This window comes from Plodia interpunctella, chromosome 13, assembly GCF_027563975.2.
Source record: "Plodia interpunctella isolate USDA-ARS_2022_Savannah chromosome 13, ilPloInte3.2, whole genome shotgun sequence".
Classification (NCBI taxonomy): Eukaryota; Metazoa; Arthropoda; class Insecta; order Lepidoptera; family Pyralidae; genus Plodia; species Plodia interpunctella.
The window spans coordinates 1854362-1877164 of NC_071306.1; the positions used below are offsets into that span (position 1 = coordinate 1854362).

Consider the following 22803-nt stretch of genomic DNA (forward strand, 5'->3'; position numbering starts at 1 on the left):
TTTTCAATTCTTATATCGAAACGTCAACACCTTAATGCTACATAATATTTCAGTTACAGTTAGATCATTATAGTTAGCCTGCTTTATAAATGAAAAATCTTTTTTGGTTTGCTATGGTTATGCCAATACCGTCACCATAAAAGTACCTACTTATGACGGTATCATTCACTTATTAAAGTGAAAATGTCCTTAAAACTAAAGTCTACGGTACCTAGGTCAATTGACTAAATCAATTTACACGTACCTATTTATGTGTAAGTAAATCCATTATATGAACCTTTAAAATAACTATTTTTTGGGTGAGGAAAGTAGTAATGTAAAATATTCACATAGGTACTCCTTCGACGACCTAAATCGTCAGTCCATTACGAAATTTGCAGACCAAAATCCAAGAAAATCTTGCATTTACACTTTGGTAGAATTCAGGGCCTATTTCAGATAAGGCATTGCTTAAGGGAATTCTTGCATTTTAGAAAATCATTTTCCATTACACATCCCGGTACTGCGGGACTTGGCTTTTGTGGCAGCGCGAGGTAAACACGAATGAAAGACCCGCCCAAATTGAATATTATTCGATATTCGCTTTGAAAGTATCGATAGATTTGTAGATTTTCAGTTACCGATCTCTGTGTCTGTTTATTGTCATATAGGTATGCCAATAAAATAAGGAGGGAATATATTCCTAGAAGTTTTCATGTAAGTACCTACTTATTTTAAAATATTTAGGTATCTGCCAATGATGGTCATTGAGGTGATTTATGCCCGCACACTATCGCCATCTCACTCTATTAAAATTCTTTAACTGTTTTTCGCATAATCTGTTAAAATGTTTTTTTTTTTATTTTTCGCCAAGAAATAAAAATTGATAAAAATGTGATGTGGCGCTGGTGCGCGGGCACAAAGCGCCTTAAATCTGATAAATTATCAATGAAAAATTTAACTGATCTACGATCAAAATGGAAACGATATGTATTGTAATATATTCTTGATACAAACTTATTCATTATCTTAAAGTCATATTGTTCTGGTTTATTCAAAATGGCCGCCCCGAAACAAAATGGCAGATAACATAATATTTTGTACACAACATGGTTTTAATCTCAGGTTCTTCATTGTTGAATTTTCATCTGTTAAAACTAAACAAAGTCGAAACATTTGAAAACCCTTGAATCGTAAATTCTATCTGAAATTTCTCACTCTCAATAACCGTTTCGGCTGAAGGCACTTCGACGGTAACTCAATAGAAACATATTCCAGAACTACGTACCCACTACATGTTATAGTTTGTTAGATATAATCAATTGTAATTCGGTTTTGGGTTTCAGAACAATATTTCGCAACAAAATCGTTACGGTAGAACTACCTCTAAGTCGATTTACTGATAGGATTTTGACTTCCAAAACTGATCAAGTACATATGCGTCGGAGCACGAGCAATATTAGTTTCCAATTTTTTTAATTTACCTATTCGCGTATCGATAGTGTGAGTCCTGATGCAGGTTTAAGTCTATAATTTACTAGCTTATGCCCACGGCTTCGCAATTTTCCACGGGAACATTCATTTTTTCGGAATGAAAGGTACGTATGTCCTTCTCCTTAGTTCAAAGTACATGTATGCAAAATTTCACGAATAAAAGCAATCAAGCAAGCAAGCAAGCTAGGTAAGCAGATAATCGCGAAGGAGGTAACAAACAAACTTACTTTCACATTTATAATATTAGTTAAGATTATGATTTTACCTAAGCAAAGTCAGGACGAGCCGCTAGTAGTAGGTACACAACCAATATTTAAAATCAAGGCCGCGTTTTGCTCAATAATTACCTATGTTAAAATATTATAGACTAGATGTTGCCCGGGGCTTCGGACCCGTGGGAATTTTGAGATAAAATATAGCAATCTTGGATAATGTACCTTTCTAATGGTAAAAGAATTTTTGAAATAGGTTCGGTAGTTTTGGAGATTACCCGCCACAAACATACAAACACACAAACGACAAACACACAGATAGATAGATGTAACTATATTTTTGTTATCATTTTGTTATTTTATTGTATTGTTTTACCAGCAAATGCAGTAATAAGCGGCCATATTGTTTACTCACAAATGAACCTTTCTGTATTCACGAGCCACGAACTCCCAACACAAGCACGATTTTGCTTAGTTCGCGGTTGCATTCGGAACTGTGACGCCTCAAAGCCCAGGGTTAGCGTAAAAAAAATTACCATTGAATTTGGAAGATTTGGCTATGACTTTACCGCCCGCCTGACGTCAACCCTCTTTGGGAATCAATTGCCTATCAGGTGTTAAGGCTTTAGGCACCTCGTACGACATACGGGACGATAAGGTAGGAATCTAGGGCGGAACCACACGCTGCATGTCTCATACCATCAATTTATCAGACCGTTTCATTGTTGGCCTGTAAGTAGCTCTCCTTTATCCAATCTAATTTATCCAATCGAATTCAAATCAGTCACCTTAGTGATTACCTATCTAATAAAAAATTAATCGTGTTAGCCTATTCTCAGCCCATTCTTTCGACTAACATTACTCAAACTTTGTTTAAAACGAAATCTTTTTGTATTAACATAGATTGAAGCAAGTCCACACTTTAAGCGTTGGTTCTGTACAGGCTATTTACCAACATTTAATATTTGATCAACACAGAGCACAGATGTCTATGAATGCTGTTACACGATCATCGGTGTTTCTTTTCTTCTTCTTCTTCTTGACCTTCTTCTTATCCCACTCGGGTTTCTTTTATCTACTTTTATTTACTACTACTAGCTTTTTGGTGCTACATAATTTGGTGGTACGTTGGTACCACATTAGTATAACTTTTTCTTTTAATGTAGCTCTCAGGACCCACTGCTGGGCAAAATCCCCCCCCTCTTTGTTTCCAACCACTTCTATTCCTCGCCAGTTGTTGCCAATCCTTATAGAAGGCGGACAGTTCGTCAGACCATCGCACCTTCGGCTTGCCTTGCAATCTTTTCCCATCAGTCGGGACCAAGGTAGTCACTCTTCTGACCCATGTTTCTGGCGCCATGCGGCTTACATATATAACATATATTATAGATTTATATTATAAAGTTAAGTTATAAGTGATTTATAATATTTATTATAAAGTTAAAACTTTACGGAGAAGAGTTAACTAACCTAATATTAATCTATAATAATGTTATTAAGTCTACACGAAACTCAAAGGTACAATAAGAATATAATAAATCTAATATAACATCGTGAAAATAATTAGTTTAGTTAAACTTAACTAAACAACTCAACATAAAAAGGACTCGACATAAGATTGATTGGCGTGTGGTTTCCGCCCTGGAATAGCACCACTCTATGTCCTCCTGAGGCGAATAAGAAATAGCCTTGACAGCTGATAGACAACAATAGTACTTGTTTCCAAACAGGGTTGACGTCAGGCCGTCAGTAGTAAAATCGCAACCTAATCATCAAAATTTTAAGGTTTATTTACACGTAACTCAACGATACTATATTTTATAACAAATACATATTAGATAAACATCCAAGACCCGGGCCAATCAGAAAAAGATCATTTTCCATCATGACCTGACGGGGGATCGAACCCGGGTCCTCTCGCTTCAGTGGCAAGAACTTTACCACTGCGCCACCGAGGTCGTATTTTATCATTTTGTATTATTACAAAATAGGGATTCGTGGCGCCCGTCACAGCCGTCTATGAAACCGGAAGTATGCTATGAGATATCGAACAAGCTCAAAAAGCTACAAACTAATTTCGAATTGACCACCGCTGAAAGGAAATGCTGAAAGAATTAATTTAAACATTGTCGGTCCCTATTTTGCCATCAGAAGAAAAAATCGTTAGAATAAAAAAAATCATTTTTGAAAAATACCAGCCAGTACCTATTTATGAAAAAAAAAAAACAATCAGAATGTAAAAATAACTAATTGTATTACAATTTGCGTTCCCGTTTGTATTACGGTTTAATTAATTTTGATGGATATGGCGGTCATTTCTGCTGCGTCATCTCTGTGGCGGGAACACGCGCAGACACAGTGTACACAGTCACAGATGTGGTCAACGCCACGAAGAATTTGCCGCGACAATATGTGGAATTGAGAAGAATGTTTTTTTACTTTTAAACATAAAATTAAATAACAATAATACTAATATTATGCGATAGTCTTGTCTGTCTGTCTGTCAATTTGTTCTGCTTTCATGACTAAACCGCTAGCCCGATTTTGATGAAATTTGGTATGGATGTAGTAAAATAATCCTGTTCGAACGTAGGCTACTTTTTATTCAAAAATCGACTCCAAAATGAAAATAATGCTAGTAAAAATTTGAATGACAATCATGTATGTTCCGCTTTCGCAGATAAATTCAATCGGGCGAAGCCGCGGGCAAGAACTAGTTCTTAATAAGAACTAGCCCGATTAATATAAGAACTTCTTATAATCTTCCGAAGTGTCACAGGTAATGTGCCCATAACGCTGGCAGACCAGACTTCACTGAGCAAAAAATAAAAATGAAATGAAATCATTTTTATTCAGATCACCTAAGAAACTATGTTAGTAACAATTTTACATACTACCTAGGTATATTATTAGGTGAAGAAGAATAATCGAATTGTAAAGAGGAGGGGATACTTCTACGCTTTAGTTATTTTAAGAAGCGGTTTTACGCTCGAGTAGTACTATTAGCGTAGCCGGATTTTATGTGAAAACACGCAATTTTAACGACCCCACTGGAGCAGAGGTCAACACGTCTGCCTTGCATAATAATACGCTTTCAAAGGTCATTGAGAGCAAAACCACTTGAGTGTTGACCGATGTACAAAATCCCCAACTAACAAATTACTTTTAGCATTTTACTTGAATAAATTGAGCTTGAACTTTGGGCACACTACACTTAAAAAGGGAATTTAAATTAATTTTAAACTTCTCATCAGTTTCCGTGACAATGCATTATTATGATCCGCACGACCTGATGGCAGACCAATCCAATCAATCAGGATCAACTCCCAATGAGGGAACTCAACGGCACGAACAAAGTTTATTAAGTCACGCGTTGCATGCAACAAAATCTCTCTGACGAAGATAAAAGTTTGTGGCAAAAACGACGTTTTTGTAAAACCTTGATTGTTTGGTAAAAAACTAGTATAGGTGATTTGGTAAAAAATCTGTGTATTCTATATTTTGCAACACCCTCATTCCCCCAGTTCAATGGGACGCTTGGTTGCCATGACGTCGGGTCCAGAGCTCAATGCCGGGAAATATAATGCAAAATCAACTTCTTACGCCCTATCTTGTTGATTCAAAGGAAATGATTTCGGTTTTGCGGATAAATGCGACAATTTGGAATATCTTTATTATTCTTTGCCTTTTCCAATTTTTTAATGGAGACGTTTCGAGAAGTCGACGTCGTCGTTTCGTAATGAGCTAACTTTGGCTACGAGTTATGCTTTTGTTAAATTAAAACTCCATGAAGCCGGCAACAGATTTAGTTTCAGTAATTTTTTGACGTCAATAAGTGATGTATATCATCCTAAATTGAATAAAGAATTTTGAATTTGAATTTGAATGATAAAAATTCAGTTATTCATATTGTAATAGGTATGTAGTTGCGACTGTTTTATCCTATCCTTACATATAATAAAACAAAGTCAACTGCCGCGTCTGTCTTGTTTTGTTCGCAATAAACTCAAAAACTACTGCACGGATTTGCATTCGGTTTTCAATAATTCTTGAGAAAGGTTTAGGTGTAATAACACATGTAACACGTTTTTCAATAGGACTTTATTTTTTATCTTTACATTGCCCTCTTCTTGGTCCAAAAAAATGAAGGCGAATGAACTGGCTACTACTGATCACAATTAATATAATTTGTCAGCTATTTCGACTCGGAAGAAATAAATAAAAATATGAAGTAAGTACTTTCTTTGTTTCTTCTTCATAGTCGTATTCCTCATGGCTGAGGGTCGTGGTCATTACGTGGAATTAAACACACACAACTTTGTTGGCATTATTAATGGAGTGGTGTGCCATTGCCTTCTCCATTACAGCACACACAAGTTAATAATCAACCAGTATACAGGTTTCCTCACGATATTTTCCTTCACCTGAAGCAAGTGGTGGTCGATGAAAACTATACATGAGTCAGATTGGTATACAAATTCATGTGGCATGAGTAGGATTCGAACCTGGGACCTTTCGATCCACAGGCTTATCTTAACCATTACACCACCACCGCTTCTTTGTTTGGGTACTTTAAAACTGTGTCGACTCCATGACACCCGTAAAAATAGAATATGCAACCTTGACTCGTAGGTACAGGCATAGAAATTAGGCCCTACAAAAACAATGAGCGAATCGCACACTGCCAGTGGAATTAAACTTTGAAGCACACCCTTATAAAACATTTATGCGGTGGTACAAAGTTAAAGATCACAGCGGAATTCACTCTAACAGTTATTGAGTAGTCTGTCTATAAATAGTCCCAATCCCAACTAATATTATATCTCAACTAATATTATAAATGCGAAAGCAAGTTTGTTTGTAATCAGCATTAAAACCATAACATGCTAGATAATTTAATTATACCTACTTGCGGGGTCAAAGATAAATACCTACTTACCAGTTTTTTAATAAGTAACTACGGATCAATAAATATATAATAATCAATAATATCAGCAATAATATATCATCGGTCTGTCTTTATTTCTAGTTCGACATCATAAGCTAGCGTAACATTAGACACTCGTATTCGCTTGTAACTTGCACCACCGCTCATAATTCGAAGGATCGCTAGGTCGCCGGCAAAAGTTTCTTATTCCGGAGTGTTAAAGTTGAAATTTAATCAGATCAAACGTGTTACGAGTGTTTGATCTTCCATTTGTTTGTGTGTACAGAAAATTGCCAGCATTTACTCCGAGCAGCAGCTGAAATGTCGTCGATCGATGCTCGAAGCCCGGGCAGGACAATTACTCATGCCCGCTACAATTTATTGCGAGTCGATAGAAAGCTCGTTTTAACAACGCCGCAAGAGCATGCCTTTGCCATGATCCGTACATTGCTTTATACATATATAGGCTAGCTCTTGCACGCGGCTTCGCCCGCGTAAATTTCCCCGAGAACATTTATTTGAAAATCGAAATTAAAATTTGGTACACAGGTAGAATCTAACCTGGAGTGGTGCTTTTTGTCCCGAAATTCCCACGGGAGCGTAGCCAAGGTTCCCGTTAAGCATACGGCCTGTCGTAAAACCACAGTCGAATCTTCAAAATTTATAGTACTTTTTGTAAGCTGTCACCAAACTTCGCGCCGTTATAGCCAAGAATGAACCCGGTACACCGCGAGATCGTAAATACGGTGATTAGGTACTCTTAACACCATTGGGGAAAATAAAAAACAATAATAATTAGCAAAATATATTTAATCTCAAAAAACTTAACTAATAAAAATTCATTTCTGTGATTTTCCTTACAGCTAATTATCACAGGTGCAAGGAGAAGAGTCAACATTATGGAGCCCTGATTATTACTGATATGATGTTAAATATAGATTTAATAGACTCAAAAGAAAAGTTTTACTCAAATTCATCTTCCAAACACAATTACAATTTGTTCATTTAAATCCGTCTCTTAATTTATATGGTGCTCTGTGTACTATAAAAGTTCGTTCATTCATTCATTCATTTCACTTGTTTCAGAGTTACAATGTTACCTATTAACTCTGGTTTCTGTGGTTATAAGAATAAATAAAAAATATATATAATAAATTGAACATTTTCCATTTTTAACGACATTACATAAAAATTTATATTATAAAAAAATATATGGAGTCAAATCACAAATCACACATACCGGGAAGCCCTTGAAGTAGTTTTTAGACTTGTTTATGAGATACTAATTCAAGGATACTATATTTGCATCATTACGTATAAAACAAAGTCACTTCCCGCTGTCTGTTTGTCCCTAGGTATGCTTAGATCTTTAAAAACTACGGACTATCTAACGGATATAATATTTATCCAACGGATTTTGATGCGAGTTTTTTATAGATAGAGTGATTCAAGATAATATTGCACCCGTGCGAAGCCGGGGCTGGCCACAAGTTTTATATAATATATACAAAGAGATGGGACAATCAAGCGTAGGCAATTCAAAGCCATTCAGTTTGATTGCATTCATCATTCTGCGCCATAAACAAAACGTTTGTGTGTATAATATCGATTCAATATATTTCTACTTAAGAGTGGACTTCACAAGATTGAAATGAAAGACGTAAGAAACCCAGAATAGACTTAAAATTCCCACGGGAACGGGAACAAAAAGAAATATATACCCGCGTACAGAGTCGCGAGAAATAGCTAATATAAAAACTGCACAGTGTACAAACATAAAGAGAAAAGGTATTTAAAAGGAATTACATTATTTTGTATTGCAATACTAGAATCTATAATATAATGGTCAATATTATAAGTGTTGCCAGCTAAAAAGAAACAGCTCCCTCAAATATTTTCTACTGTGACTATTGTGTCTAAAACATGATAAGGATCATTCGTTCCACTGTCCGCTATCCGTATCCGCTGTCATTACATTTTTTCAAATTTTGACAGAGACAATAATTATTTTTACTATCATTAACTTGGACTAGGGTTATGTTAATTTTATGAATCTTTAGAAGAAAAATGGCGGATTGTAATGACAGCTTGGCCGCACAGATCCGTCGGTTCTTATATATCTTTTTTTAATATTTGTTTATAATATTTTATAACTAAAAACGATCAGGGGTATATTTCATTCAGATAAAAAAATACTCAAAACCGAAGTGGGTAACTATTTGCACAAAAATCGAAGCGTTTTAATGCAGCTCCGGTTTGTTTAAGGGGCAGCTATTTCTAGCTATTTGGACACAACACAACGTACATTTGCATACAAGCAATTAGAAAACGCTTAACATATTTAACTTTTTACTGCCCGCTGCGTACTTGACAGTTTAATGGCAGTTTGAGTTCGCAATAAGTTTTACAATTTACATGAAGTGTTCCTTTAGGATAACTCCAATGATTATGTTAACTTGCTCCTCAAAAAAATATATTCTATAATCCCCAAAACTTGTCAAAAATCCACGAGGAATCCAAAGAAGTGGAACGCCACATATACCTAAATACAATTTTAATGATTTACACATATTGACAAGCAATAACAGACACATAACAGACATATGTGTGACCAAACTTTAACCACTAAAACGATTTAGAATAAATATACGACTTAGAAAAGAAAAAATATCAGGGAATAAAAATATAAATCTAAAAGTAAAGATTCTAATAACCGTAAACACCATGCTGTCAAACTTTAGAAATCAGTGGCGATGATCACTTGACATCTGCCGAGAAACCTTTGAGGTTCAATCTGACTTCTACACAGCACTCTATAATAGATGTCTGGAAATAGAACACTCCAAGTTCATGGAAGCAAGAAATAGCCAAACAAACCAGCTGACCAACTCAATTCATACAGATCAATTGGACTAATAGCTGTATTCGGGAAAGTTCTCGAGAAACTGATTATTAAAAGACTCGAGTACAAATCAGAAAACGAGGAGTCACTGAGTAAGGAGCAATTTGGTTTTAAAGCCCAAACCTCAACCACGGACGCTCTAGAGAGAGCCTTGACTGTCATTAAAACGGCCAAGAACAAAAAACACCAAGTGGTAGCCGTTTCCCTGGACATCAAGGCTGCTTTCGATAATGCCTGGTGGCCGGCCCTATTTAAGCGCTTGCACAATATTCGATGCCCAGGTGATCCTTAGAAAGTTTATTATGGGCTGCGGTGAAGTTTGTTGCGCCGCTTCTTCTTCGCCTGCGCTTTGGAAGCCGGCAGTAGACTTAGTTTAAGTAATTTTTTACGTCAATAAGCGATGTATATCATCCTAAATTGAATAAAGAATTATGATTTTTTGATTTTTGATTTTATGTTTTATTTATGTTCAAACGAAGATGGGAAACTGAAGTGAGAAACTAAGGTGAGAAACCAGCGTTATCAAAATTAATACAGTATTTACACGATAATATTATTCCGTCATTAAAACAGAAATTATTTGATTTCATATAATTACAACAGCAACCAAAAAAACTATAATAATAGGCAACTAGTTATAATGCAAATCAGATCATTACAAACTAAATAAGACACAGCCCATTTTAATGCTGAAAGATGTACTTTTGGCTTAAAAGAGGTGTAATATTTGTTTTCAAATTAGAAACAGAAGTGCTTACGAAAGACTTAATTTGTAAAAAATATTTCATTCACACATTCAATGTCATTCGCCCCAAAAACCTTCATTACCAGTCTGTAGCACAGATACACCGTGCTGTCTTCGTCTTGTAGAATGTGAACGAAAATCATTCACTCCAATAGATTCGTTTCGACTCTCATACGCCTCGCACTCTAGTATGGTGTCGTTTATGTAATCTTGTTAAGTTGTAGTATGAAGGGCCCTATTTGCCTCAGGTAGAACGTGAACGGAAATCATTCACTCACTCATTCACCTCAATAGATTGGCTTCAACTCTCGCACGCCTCGCCCTCTAGTTGCGCGCCGTGTATGTAATCCTGTTAGTAGTCCGTATTTGTATGATGAAGGGACCCTCTTGACCCGGGTAGAATGTGGACACGGTCAGAATGTACCTACCGGCTGGGAGGCTGGGCAGGTCGAGAACTGCGTAGCCAGACCTGTTGGCAATATACAGGGTGATTTCTTATACATTGGCATTATTTTACCTACATACTCAGTAGATGGTACTGAACAACTTTTCGTATGGAAGCAACCTTCAAATCACGAAATAAATCAGCTGATCCATACACTTTCCACAACGTAGGATATTTTTTATCCCGAAATTCCCACGGGAGCGACGCCCCGGGGCGCAGCTAGCGATTTCATAAATGTATTTTTACCTGTAAGCCCCGGAAGACTCCTTTAAAAACGGAGCAGTAACGTTAGGATCGTCTAACGCTTCGACAGTCACATCGATGCCTATGTTATACTGTTTCGGCCCTCTCAGTTCCACCACCATAGCGGTGGATTCAGGTGTGGTTATCGTGAATTTGGGGTTGTTGGGGTACGTCTGCCGGTGGTTCTCGCACCCGCCAGCGTGGCGGCCCGACCATTCGCCTTGGATCTGTTTGAAACCAACTGTTTATCATTAATGGACACTTTCATGTATAGACTTAATAAAAACTAATCTTTTGTGTCTCGTTTAGTATACGGCAAAAGGATAACAACTCGGACAAACCACGTGATGTAGATTGTGTGATTCTTATAGTTTTTCTAAATTCATAACCAAACAAATATGATTTTGTTTTGACAAAAATTAATCAACGCAATATTCTAAACGTTTAAAACAATTTTTTTTGGAAAACACGTTTTGTATCATTAATACTCGTACTAAAATAACAAAAGATAGAATACGTATATAGTAGATACTATGTTTCTCATATATTCTAAATTTCTCATATTTTTTTTAAATTATCACTATGCCACCATGTATTTGATTATAATTGTAAGGGTAAAAAAAATACAATGCGTCAAATATATTAGAACTAGCCACTAATAAGTCTCCAATTAATTTAAAGCAAATAAACGAATCACCTAGAGTACATAACACCAACGTAAGATTTTTTACTTCTCATGTTTCTCACTCAATATTTTATTCGTACCCTATCTTTTTATTACTTTTTCTTGCAATGAATACTCACATTGGTGGTATAAGGGTAAGTTTTAATAAGCTTAGAAGGGACAACTCGCGAATGCTTTTATAGTATACAATATTAAGGAAGATTGTTGATTTCTCATATGTTTCTCACTAAGTTTTTTTTATTACTTATGTTTACAATGAATACTCATATTGGTGGTATAAGGGTGTATAAGGGTAAGTCTAAATAATCTTAGAAGGGACAGATCGCGAATGATTTTATAGTATACAATATTAAGGAAGATTTTTGATTTCTCATATGTTTCTCACTAATTTTTTTTTATTACTTATGTTTACAATGAATACTCACATTCGTGGTATAAGGGTAAGTCTCCAGTTTATTTAGAGCGAAGGGGCAGGTCGCGTACGCACGTAGAGTGTACAATATCGTGCGAGACTTCTCATACTGTGACACTACGAGTGTGTATCTGTTTGGACTGTTATCTCCCACTATTATCTTGCAGAGATAGTGGGGACTGTTGATGGGAATACCGTCGATGTATGGCGGGGGCTCCTCTGGATAAATAATATGGTTTTATTTGATTATTACTTCACATTATACATAAAAATGATTTGGTAATGTAAATAGTTGCCAAAATCCCGCTATTAAACTTTTACTTATCGAATTCCCTCGGGATTAAGATGTAACAAAAAATCTTTTATATAAAAATAATATACTTATTGCAATTAAATCTTATGAAAAATAATATCTTCAAAAAAAATATCTCAGATCGTTTCTCACCACGTGTTTTAGAACAGCTTTTGTGAAATTTTGAGTAATACACCACAATAATTGAACTTACAAGAATTAATTATACAAATTAAAAGTATATTATACTTACGTCTATAATATACTCTCCGCCCATTGTTCTTATAAACCAACAACGTGATATATTCCTTATTGTCCCTGAAATCGTCTATTTGCGTGATGTGCCTCGTCAGCAACAACCACACAGCGCCTTTGCCTTGCACGTGTAAAGAAAATTGTGGATTTTCACCAACTGTGTAGATGTCTTTGACGGGCCCACTGCCGGCGTCCCATTTCCTAAAAAAAAAAAACAAATCTAAAAATTCATACATTAATTAAGCACTTCGCTCTTAAAAATTTCTGAATAAATGATTTGATTTTGATTTTAATTTTGATTTAAATAAATATATATGCGGACAAATCACACAGATTGAGTTAGCCCCAAAGTAAGTGCGAGACTTGTGTTATACTTACTCTCTTAATAATAATATATACATTATATGGATAAACTAGTGTAGCAGTCCGACATGATAACCATTCATTCAACCAATCAGGAGCCAAATCAGCCAGCATTTGCCAAGTACATTAACTGTTTCTAAAATCTAATCTAGCTCAGACCCAAAATTCGTCAAAATCTGAATATTCATTATGGTGAGAAAACTTCCAAGTGAGAAACCCAGGCAGGTCATGCCTAAGGATTTAACATGTAAGAAAATATAAAAAAATGTCTCTCCAATTGTGAGATAAAATGGAATTTAGTTACATATACATACTTACTGGTGCGTACAAAATGTCTGTTTAAACAAGTCCGGCTTCCAATTCAAATAGAAAACATCGAAAAAGTTCAATATGCTAGCGTAATCAATCCAAAAGACACCGTTGTCATACTGAGCCGCGCTGTCAGGGTCATAGTTTAGAAGGGCACGTAAATTTGGCGTCCAATTAGCACTGTCTAATTCGGAATAGTTCCCGCGCCAACGCAGGTGGGACCAGGGGTTCTTTAGTTTTAGGAGTTTCACGCCCTGTAACATACGAACACCACTTTTGATCAAAATTTCATGACTTTAAAATTATTATTCATATTACATATATTCATACCAGGCGTCAAAGAAAATATTAACTGAAAAATGTTTGTAGTTCTATATGTATGCGGTATACATTGCGTCGGTATTGTATGATCAAAAGTTCATATACACTTTTGCAGCCGACCGTACCTTTTATCCGGCTCGAAGGACCACAAAAGATATGTTTATACAAGAAATTGCGTGGACATTTTTGTGTTTGATAATTTTTGTTTCGCTCGGGTAAAAACATAATAAATTACGCAGCTAAACCTTCCTCCGAAATCACACTATGTATTGATAAAGATCGCATGAGGATCTGTGCAGTAGTTTTTGTGTTCATCGCGAATACACAGACGCGACACGGAACTTCATTTTATATTATGTAAGTGTATCCTTATTTGCTGAAAACGGAACATTGGTTTATAGTCGAAGAGGTGATTGGGATATTATATCAGTAAATTTAATTATGTAACTCAGAATTATACTCACATTCGCAAGTCTAACGTCTAGTACAGCGTAAGCGTGTGTGGCGACCAATCCGGTCCGGTCCGCGTCCGCATCCGACAGCGGTCCGGTGGCGACTGTCGCCAGCACGTCGCCTTCAGCCAGGTGTCTGCGGATTTTCTCGTAGAGTGCGTCAGCGTTGAAGTTCGCCTCGTTCGGACGTATCGCGCAGCGCTCCGGGATCCAACCTGTTAGCGCGTGCAGATCTATATTCTGCGGAAATCAAAGACTATATTCACATTTGTCGCTAAGTCCGTAATCTCAGTAGTTCCTAACTGATATTATAAATTAGAAAGTAATTTCAATTGTTACCTCATCATCTACTCTACCATTGAAGACTAATCTTGAAATTTTTCATACACGTAATTGGACATCTCGGAAAAATTCCCGTGGGAAATACACGCGGGCGAAGCCGCGGGCAAAAGCTAATTTATTACTATATAATATAAAAATATGACGTGAAAAAGTTACTGTCTTATTTCTGAATAAATGATTCGATTTGACGTGTGGTGTGGCCGACCTAGAATTGGACCACTGAATGATTATTGAAATAACATATTGTTTATTTAATAAAAAAAATTTTAAAAAAGTAAATATTTATTATTCTCCATAAAATCTCACAAACGTTATACATATAACAATTACTTTTTTGACTTTTCTCAATCTTCTTCATTTCATTCATTCTTTCATTCATTTAATACTTACACTGTTGGAGCCAGGGAAATCATAGCCACCCATGACCTTCATATACGCTTTCTCCAGTATAGAAACCCAAAATTCGTTCTTGTTACTAGAGTATGAACACAGCAAACGGCCGTATCGGCTGAAAGGTAGCCGGTCGTCTATTATTACCTGAAATAAAAATATACATACGTCATCCAATACACATCCTATATCCTACTATTATAAATGCGAAAGCTTGTGAGGATATAATGTGTGTATGTTTGTTACTCTTTCACGCCAAATCTACTGGACGGATTGTTATGAAATTTGTTACACGTGTATAATACAAACCGGAATAACACATAGGGTACTTTTCATCTTGAAATTGTTTACCCGCGACTTTTTCAGCGTATCTAACAATAGAAACGTATCGTAGAACAATTACTACTGACAGCATAATTTCATTAATGTGTTTAATATGACAAATATTTTTGTGTGATAACCAATTAAGTTGTCTTTGGTCGTATTTTCACACAAAATTTCACGTGAAAGCGGAGACAGACTTTCGGATTTCTAATACTAGTAGCCCGTGCCGGCTTCGCTCGGGTATTTCTCAGGAATCGTGCTATTTTTGAAAATAATAATGAGATGAATCCCGCGCGCTTCCAGATTTTTTTCATCTCGTTATTATTTTTCTACAATAAGTTAAAAAGCACGTGTGACACGTATAACAAGTCCATTTTAATCATACTATTTATTTTTTAAAAATCTTTTCTGTAGTTTTTTTTTATTTTATTTTAAAATTCTGTAGTTTTGAAGATCTAAGCATACATAGGGACAGACAGCTGGAAGCGACTTTGTTTCATACTATGTAGTGACTAATAAATTCTTAGTAATAATTACAGTGTCTTTCTCAACCTTGACATTGGCAAAATCATCGTTTGGCCAAACGATGGAGCCATAAAATTAAAAAGTGAAGTGACTAATAATGATTAAAGGCACCAACCCGTCTCCTCACGCCGTTAATATGCAACTTGACCATATATTTCCCAAACGGATTGTACACGGGCTGATTATGTTTATTCCTGGGATAGATAATGTTGGTAATGATCTTTTTGCGGTCAGGAAACCTCCTCTCGTACAAGGCACTGACGGCCAGAGATGCCACGAATGAACAATCTGATACTATCTGAGGACAAAACATTTGTGGTCGTCCAAATCAAAAGGGACCGTATGGCGACTAGCACTTAGGTCTCGATTGCCGTCGTTCCAATACAAAACAACGGCAATAATGGCGTAAATGCCGGGCGCCGTAAGGTCCCTTTTGATTTGGACGACCACATTTTGTAAATGCTGATACTTATACATTTTAAATTATATAGGGTCATTTTTAAAACACCAGCCACCTCGCAGTACCTGGTAGAAAAAATCGAAAATAAAGATATTTGTTTTATTTTTCTTCTCTTTTCCATGTCTCCTCATTATTCGGTCTGATCTCATTGTTAGCGTGCGCCATTTTGGTCGATCCTGAATAGTCCTCTCGTTCAACTGTTTGCAATTCACTTCTCACCATTGATTCGATTCGAAGTGAGATGCAGCGAACCAATCACATTGCGGTGTGGTTGTCGTTGCGTCACAATGACACACTGTGATTGGTTCGTTGCGTCTCAATTCGAATCGACTCGATGGTGAGATGTATATAGCAAAACCGCAGTAAGCCCACATGGAGCCCGTGTTTTAAGAGTTTTGATAATTCGTAAAATTTTACTTTTAAATCTTTACACCGAAATCGAAAAAGACATGATATTTGACCACCCCACAAAACCAGTCTGGATCGCTAGTGAAAAATAATCTGTAATCCTAATCATAATCTAGATTTATTTTAATCTGAAAATTATCTGATTAAATTTAATCGGATTTTCAAATAATCATGTAATGTTTGAAAATTAAAGTAACAAAAGTTCTATCAACATTGTCATTCCAAAGTAAATTAGGTAAAACAAAATTATACGAAAAGAAGTATCGATCTATTTTAGCCGCCAAACAGCGGTGCGTGCATTGTTGTGTTCCGGCTTGAAGGGTGAGAGAGGCGGTGTAATTACAGGGTAATGTGGCAAAAAATCCTAGGCCACAAAGTAGGCAACGCGCGTGTGGCTAGTGGTAAGTGGTTACCACAGCCTATCAACCCCTGGTGTTGCAGGCGTTGATAGGCTGTGGTAACCACTTAACGGGTACCTATTAAATAAATAAATATATAAGGACAAATTACATAGATTGAGCTAGCCCCAAAGTAAATTCTAGATTTGTGTTATGGGATACTAACTCAATGATAATATATTTTATAACATATACATATAGATAAACATCCAAAACCCGGGCCAATCAGAAAAAGATCATTTTCCATCGTGACCCGGGGACCTCTCGGTTCAGAGGCAAGCACTTTACCACTGCGCCACCGAGGTCGTGTTTACCTGCTTGATAGCATAAAAATTAAAGGTCCAATTAAAAGGTCCAGAGTATAACACATAAAGTACTCACAGTCTGTTTAATACTGAAGCAGTCTACGCTCTCGTTGACAATCAATTTTGGATCTGTGCAAATCTCGTGTGGACGGACCCAGCAATCAAACTCCTTCCGTTGCTTCTGCGACAACTTCAGTTCGCTGGCTTTGTCTTCAAACGGTATGGTGTACTGGAACCTGTAAATACTTGTATCGTTTTAAAACTATATCTATACAAACCTTTAAGTGGATATCCATATTAATCCTTACTTCTTTGTGGCGTGTGATTCCGCCCTAAAATAGGAGCACTGAAGCATTGTCAAAAAATTTAGAAAAAAAAGGCACATGACATTTTAATTAAGAACGGTTTATTCCCAGCAGCTGTAACGATGATGATAATGATATCCTACGACTAAGGGACAGATAGCCTAGACAGCTGATAGGCAACAACAGTATTCCCGAGGAGGGTTGACGTCAGGCGGCTGGTTGTAAAACCACAATCCTATCATTTTTAACGCTAACTTTAGACTTCGCGAGTTCACGGCCCGAACATAATCAGGAATGTGCCGAGATGAGATATTAATTCTATCTTCTTCATACTAATAATTACGATAAATATAGGAGTGTCCGTCTGTTACGCTTTTACAATTAATACTCTGTCATTTATTACGATTTAAATGTCGCGTCACGTCGCGTCGCGCCTGTGTGTCTAAACACGATAAATCAATTTAATCAATTGTACTTACCAGTATATACTGTTATTATAAAGAGCGTTTGTGAGTGTGCATATTTGAGCCGGTTAATCTCCGAAACTACCGAACCGATTTCAAAAATTCTTTCACCATTAGAAAGGTACATTATCCAAGATTGCTATAGGCTATATTTAAAATTAAGCCTTGGGCAACGTCTAGTAAATAATAAAGGTACCTCTCAGATAAATCCGCATCCATGAACGGATAGAATGTATTATTATTTATATGAGAAGTTATCTTCAGAACTTCTTTCTCCTCATCTGTATACGCGTGTTTCCCCGCCACTTTTAGATTGACACTTTGTTCTCGCTGCAAAACCGCTTTGTTTGGGGTCACAGCTGTGGAGAAGTGTGGCATTTTTACAATGTTATTTGTAACTGGCTGATGCCTGCGACTTCGTTTGCGTGGCCGAACAATTTTTGGTAAGGAGTCAAAATTATTAGAGAAATTTAATTGTACAGACAAATGTAACGATACAGACATACAGAAGATGCTAATCAGACTGAAAAAGTATATTTTCTATAATTTATTTTAACTATTATGACTCTTCTTCAGGTGTTCCAGATCTTCGATTTTTATACCTCAACAGAAAATGTTCATCAGCTAGCTATATAACAAAAAAAGTTTCATTCAACTCCGTCCAGTAGTTCCGAAGATTAGCGGGTACAAACAGACAAAAAAACAGACATACAGACAAACAGACAGTTTTTTTTTTCAAATTCTTACTCTGTTGATGTGACTTTATCGCCTAATTTTATTTTTATGTAAATTTATTCAATGTACAGGAAATTTTTTTCTACTGTTTTATTATATGTATTGATAAACAGTTTAATATTTGTTACAATTAAAATAAAGGTGTCATAAATAATATCGATAACCAAACAACCAAATCCAACCATATTTTTCACAGATCAATGGATCCATTTGGTATAGAATACGGCTTGGACGAGATAGTCATGGAGGTCTTTGCCCAGCATAAAAAAAAATATCTTCATAATATTTGTTATGCTAGAGTGGATTTCACCAAAAGGCTTACTTTTATTTTTATTTTTTTATTTGTAATATATATATATATATATATGGTCGTTCAAATCAAAAGGAACCTTGTACCATTGTTTTGTATTGGACCAACGGCAATAAACGGAAATACGGTCCCTTTTGATTTGAACGATCACATTTATATACAACAATAGAACATTTAGTTATTTATTTTATAACATTCTCTTTCTCTCGTCTGAATGTTGTCCCACTTTCCTAATTTTTCGTCTCCACTTCGCACGGTCGTCGGCATCCCTAGTTGTCAGACCATTTGGCACTAAAGCAGTGGTGGTGTAATCGGTTCGTATCCTAATCGTGCGATATGAGTTTGTATACCAATCTGACTTTTCATAGATTGACTTGAGTTTTCATAGACCACCACTTGCTTCCGGTGAAGGAAATCATCGTGAGGAAACCTGCACACTGGTTGTTTAGTTCACTAGTGTGTATGCGACTGCCTGCCACTAGATGGCGGTAAGTAGTCGTAAAAGTCATATCAGGCGACTTGAATAAAATCTGACACCAGTGTTAGCAATAAACCTACCTTCACATGAAAAAAGTTTATTTGCATGCTCCATTTCTAGTAAGTACATAGTTTTGATTGATGTTGCCAAAGAAGATTTATCTCTCTTTATTCGAAACCCGTTTCCAAAAGAGAATTATGTATGTTTATTGGAAACCCGGTTTCTAAAAAAGGAAAATATATCTGGTTAGGAAACCAGTTTCCAAACGATAGTTTCCAATGTGGCCGAAGGGAACACACTCGATATGATGATGAGACCATTGACACGCATATCATCCTTGACAAATTTCTTGAGTTTGCCCCATTATTTTATTCTATAACACACTACGAGCTGATGCGTGTGTGTAATTAATGTGTGAATGAAAGTCTTACCAGATGTATGTGGTTCATTCAATGATAAGTTACTAAATTTAATTCCTTTTAACTCCTCTGCCCGATCTAAAGCCTTTTTCGCAAGTGATTTGCAATTTCCTGTTTTGTCTGAATCATCTTTTAATTTCTGTAAATTAATACAAATACTTATTGAATTGTCTTTGAATACATTATATATACTATACAGTGTTACTGGTATCTAACGCATAACCTTCCAAAGGCGCATAATAGGGAAGAACAGTATGTTGCGCGTCAAATGTTTCCTAATGTATTCGTGGCTTTATTTTTACACTAACTTTGGGCTTTGCGGCGTCACAGACCTGGATGCACTTAATAACATGCAGAGATTAAGAGCGAGATTATAAACACGAAAGGATGTTTGTTATTCAACTATATGCCTGGGTGTAGAACAGTAACAGCCTAGAAAGCAACCGATAACAAACAAAAATGAGATATTGCTCTCCCCAGATTGATATTTCCAGAATCTCACAATATAGCGATCAAGCAAGACTTAATAGGCATTTTTAAAGCTTGCTTGTATCTATATACAAATATATACAACGTTTTCTTCCCGTCAAGCTAGATTGAGGAAAAGCACTCAAATTATTAATTAAAAAACAAAAGACAAACACTTACGACAGCAAGTTCCACAGCCTGCATGTACAAGTTTAGTGCGACATCCTTGTGTCCCGCCTCATCAGCGCCCAGCGCCTGTTGCATCAAAAAGTGAAACTCCTGCAGCACCCTCTCACTCTCAGCTTGCTGGTTTTTGTCTGACAAGAAATAGGTTTTAAAGAATTTATTATCATCAAAAAATTACAATAAATCCACTTAAATGAGAATAATGCTTAAAAGTAGATAGCAGTTATCGTATTTAGTTTAGTTATAATACTAAGTAGGTTAGGTACATTATACATTTCAGTTTATACATTTTGTAGTTTTTACAGGCGAGTGACAAGCGCAAAAACAAGGCAATACAAACAAAAATAATCAATATATGTATTCAATATAATAAAACAGTAAAAAAAAATCCTGTACATTGAATAAATTTACATAAAAATAAAACTAGGTTATAGAGTCACAGCAACAGAGTAAAAATTTGAAAAAAAAAATCTGTCTGAACTACTGGACGGATTTGAATGAAAACTTTTTTAGTATGCTGTATCTTTTTTGTGAATAACAGGGAATATCAACTTTAGTTATCTCTATATAGATAAATACTTTTTTGTAGTTTATTATATCTATATTTATACATATAATAAAACTGTAAGTGGACTATGTTTGTTTGCACAAAACATGAACATGAACTACTGGATGGAATTTAATGCGGTTTTTGAAGTTGTATAGAGGATGTCTAACTTAAATCTAGCATAGGTTTCATCACAATATATTGCTTAGAACCCGAGATATTGACAAATTGACAATAAATAGTTATGAGTGGACACACAAATTAAATGCAGGCGAAATCTTGGGCAAAGCTAGTTATTAATTAAAATTAGTTTATTATATTAGTATTAAATAACATTGTGGATTAATAATTAAGATTAGTGAAATGAATTTATACAATGAATTGACTATAGAAATTTCAGTTCTGTCTAACTATGGAACATTCACGAATCAGCTGCTAAAAGCTGCCTGCAGGCCTACCATCAACTTTTACGGAATGATTCAAATGCGACTCAGTTGAATTTAGGAACCTAAAATGAATCGCAATCATGTTATAAATAAAGACGATGGTATTTGCGATGCAGATCAGTTTAAGTTGCAAAGTGGATTATGTTATGAGATGATGGTAATTAAGACTATTTTTTTCATTTGCATAAATAATAATGATATATTATAAACATAAATATGGTTAATTAAACTTAACTTCATGTTATAATAAAAACTAATGAAAAATGTTAATACAAAGCCTACTTTGAAACAGCCCAGATTAACTTATCTAAATTGAAAGTAGGCACAGATAACTTTTAACATACTTATATTCAACAATGACTCATAGCGGGCAATCCATATATATGACTAAACCACCTAAACCAAGATAAACACATACCTTTCTGAGCTTCGAGGTCCGTGGCTCTTTCAAGGCACTCTTTGACTTTATTCCGATATGTGAGTATTTGTTCAGTAGGCACAACATTCTGTGAAAGACCTCTATCTAAAAACCTGGCGGCTTTTCTGTAACATAGCACTGCTTTGTCCGTATCCTTCATCTGATCGAAACGGACAGCTAGAGTCAACGCCTCAAAAGCATCCGATAAATCAGTCATCATGAAATCCAAGTAATGGTATGGGACAAATCAGGAACAAACTAGAAAATGCATTTGATATAAATTAGAAATTCACAATGTAGTACTTTTACTTATTTCATTCACACCCACTACCTCACTTTTGTTTACAGCTTGACTGAACAATTTGACGTTTCAATAATTTGACATTGACTCTCTCTTATCTCTCATCAGCTGTCTAGGTCGGCAGCCTTATGGATGAATCGTATCTATCTAGTAACTGGATCCAGTGGCAGCTGATACAGCAATTATTCCATTTACTCCAGCAATACATACAGCCTGAAGTAAAGAAATATAAAAATATGTTAACGAGTTAATTGCGTTCCCTTTTTAAAATTTATTCGTCTATACTATTATTACAAAGAGGTAGCGTTTGTAAGTTTGTATGTGAGGCTGGTAATCTCCGAAACTACCAAACCGATTTCAAAAATTATTTCACCATTAGAAAGGTACATAAGCTATATTTTACCTCAAAATTCCTACGGGAGCGAAGCCCTGGGCAACATCCAATTTTTAATAAAACATTTTTATTTTTAAGTTTGATCCAGTTTCCATCCAGCTACTGGATCAATGTAAATTAGTCATTATTTTATTTGCTTTGCTA

The 22803-nt window shown here is 35.7% G+C and overlaps 1 protein-coding gene across 6 annotated transcripts; it reads right to left on the reverse strand.

Annotated features, from left to right (window-relative positions):
* Positions 1-10557: 10557 nt before the first annotated feature.
* On the reverse strand, positions 10558-22336 carry LOC128674590 (calpain-7-like). Of its 6 annotated transcripts, none has more exons than XR_010370052.1 (13): positions 21965-22290; positions 20548-20684; positions 19912-20038; positions 18154-18316; positions 17265-17424; positions 15733-15915; positions 14769-14915; positions 14049-14276; positions 13273-13517; positions 12590-12792; positions 12058-12263; positions 10951-11188; positions 10558-10728 (listed from the first exon to the last, which is right to left on the reverse strand). XR_010370052.1 is itself a non-coding variant. In XM_053753257.2 (13 exons), exons 1-13 carry the CDS (start codon positions 22182-22184, stop codon positions 10584-10586), a joined length of 2388 nt encoding a protein of 795 aa, XP_053609232.1. In that variant the 5' UTR covers positions 22185-22336; the 3' UTR covers positions 10558-10583. The 6 variants fall into 6 exon arrangements, 5 of the variants coding, with proteins under 5 accessions (XP_053609232.1, XP_053609230.1, XP_053609231.1 ...); XM_053753257.2 differs by having other exon boundaries at positions 10951-11174; positions 21965-22336; XM_053753255.2 differs by having other exon boundaries at positions 10951-11174; positions 17265-17433; positions 21965-22313.
* Positions 22337-22803: the final 467 nt, after the last annotated feature.

Coding starts and splice junctions, on each gene's coding strand:
- LOC128674590 (XM_053753254.2), bottom strand. CDS start 22,184: ATGATGACTGATTTATCGGATGCTTTTGAGGCGTTGACTCTAGCTGTC. Junction 15,916..17,264: donor GCTTCAGTATTAAACAGACT/GTGAGTACTTTA, acceptor TTTTGTCCTCAG/ATAGTATCAGATTGTTCATT. Junction 14,916..15,732: donor TTAACGGCGTGAGGAGACGG/GTTGGTGCCTTT, acceptor TTTTTATTTCAG/GTAATAATAGACGACCGGCT.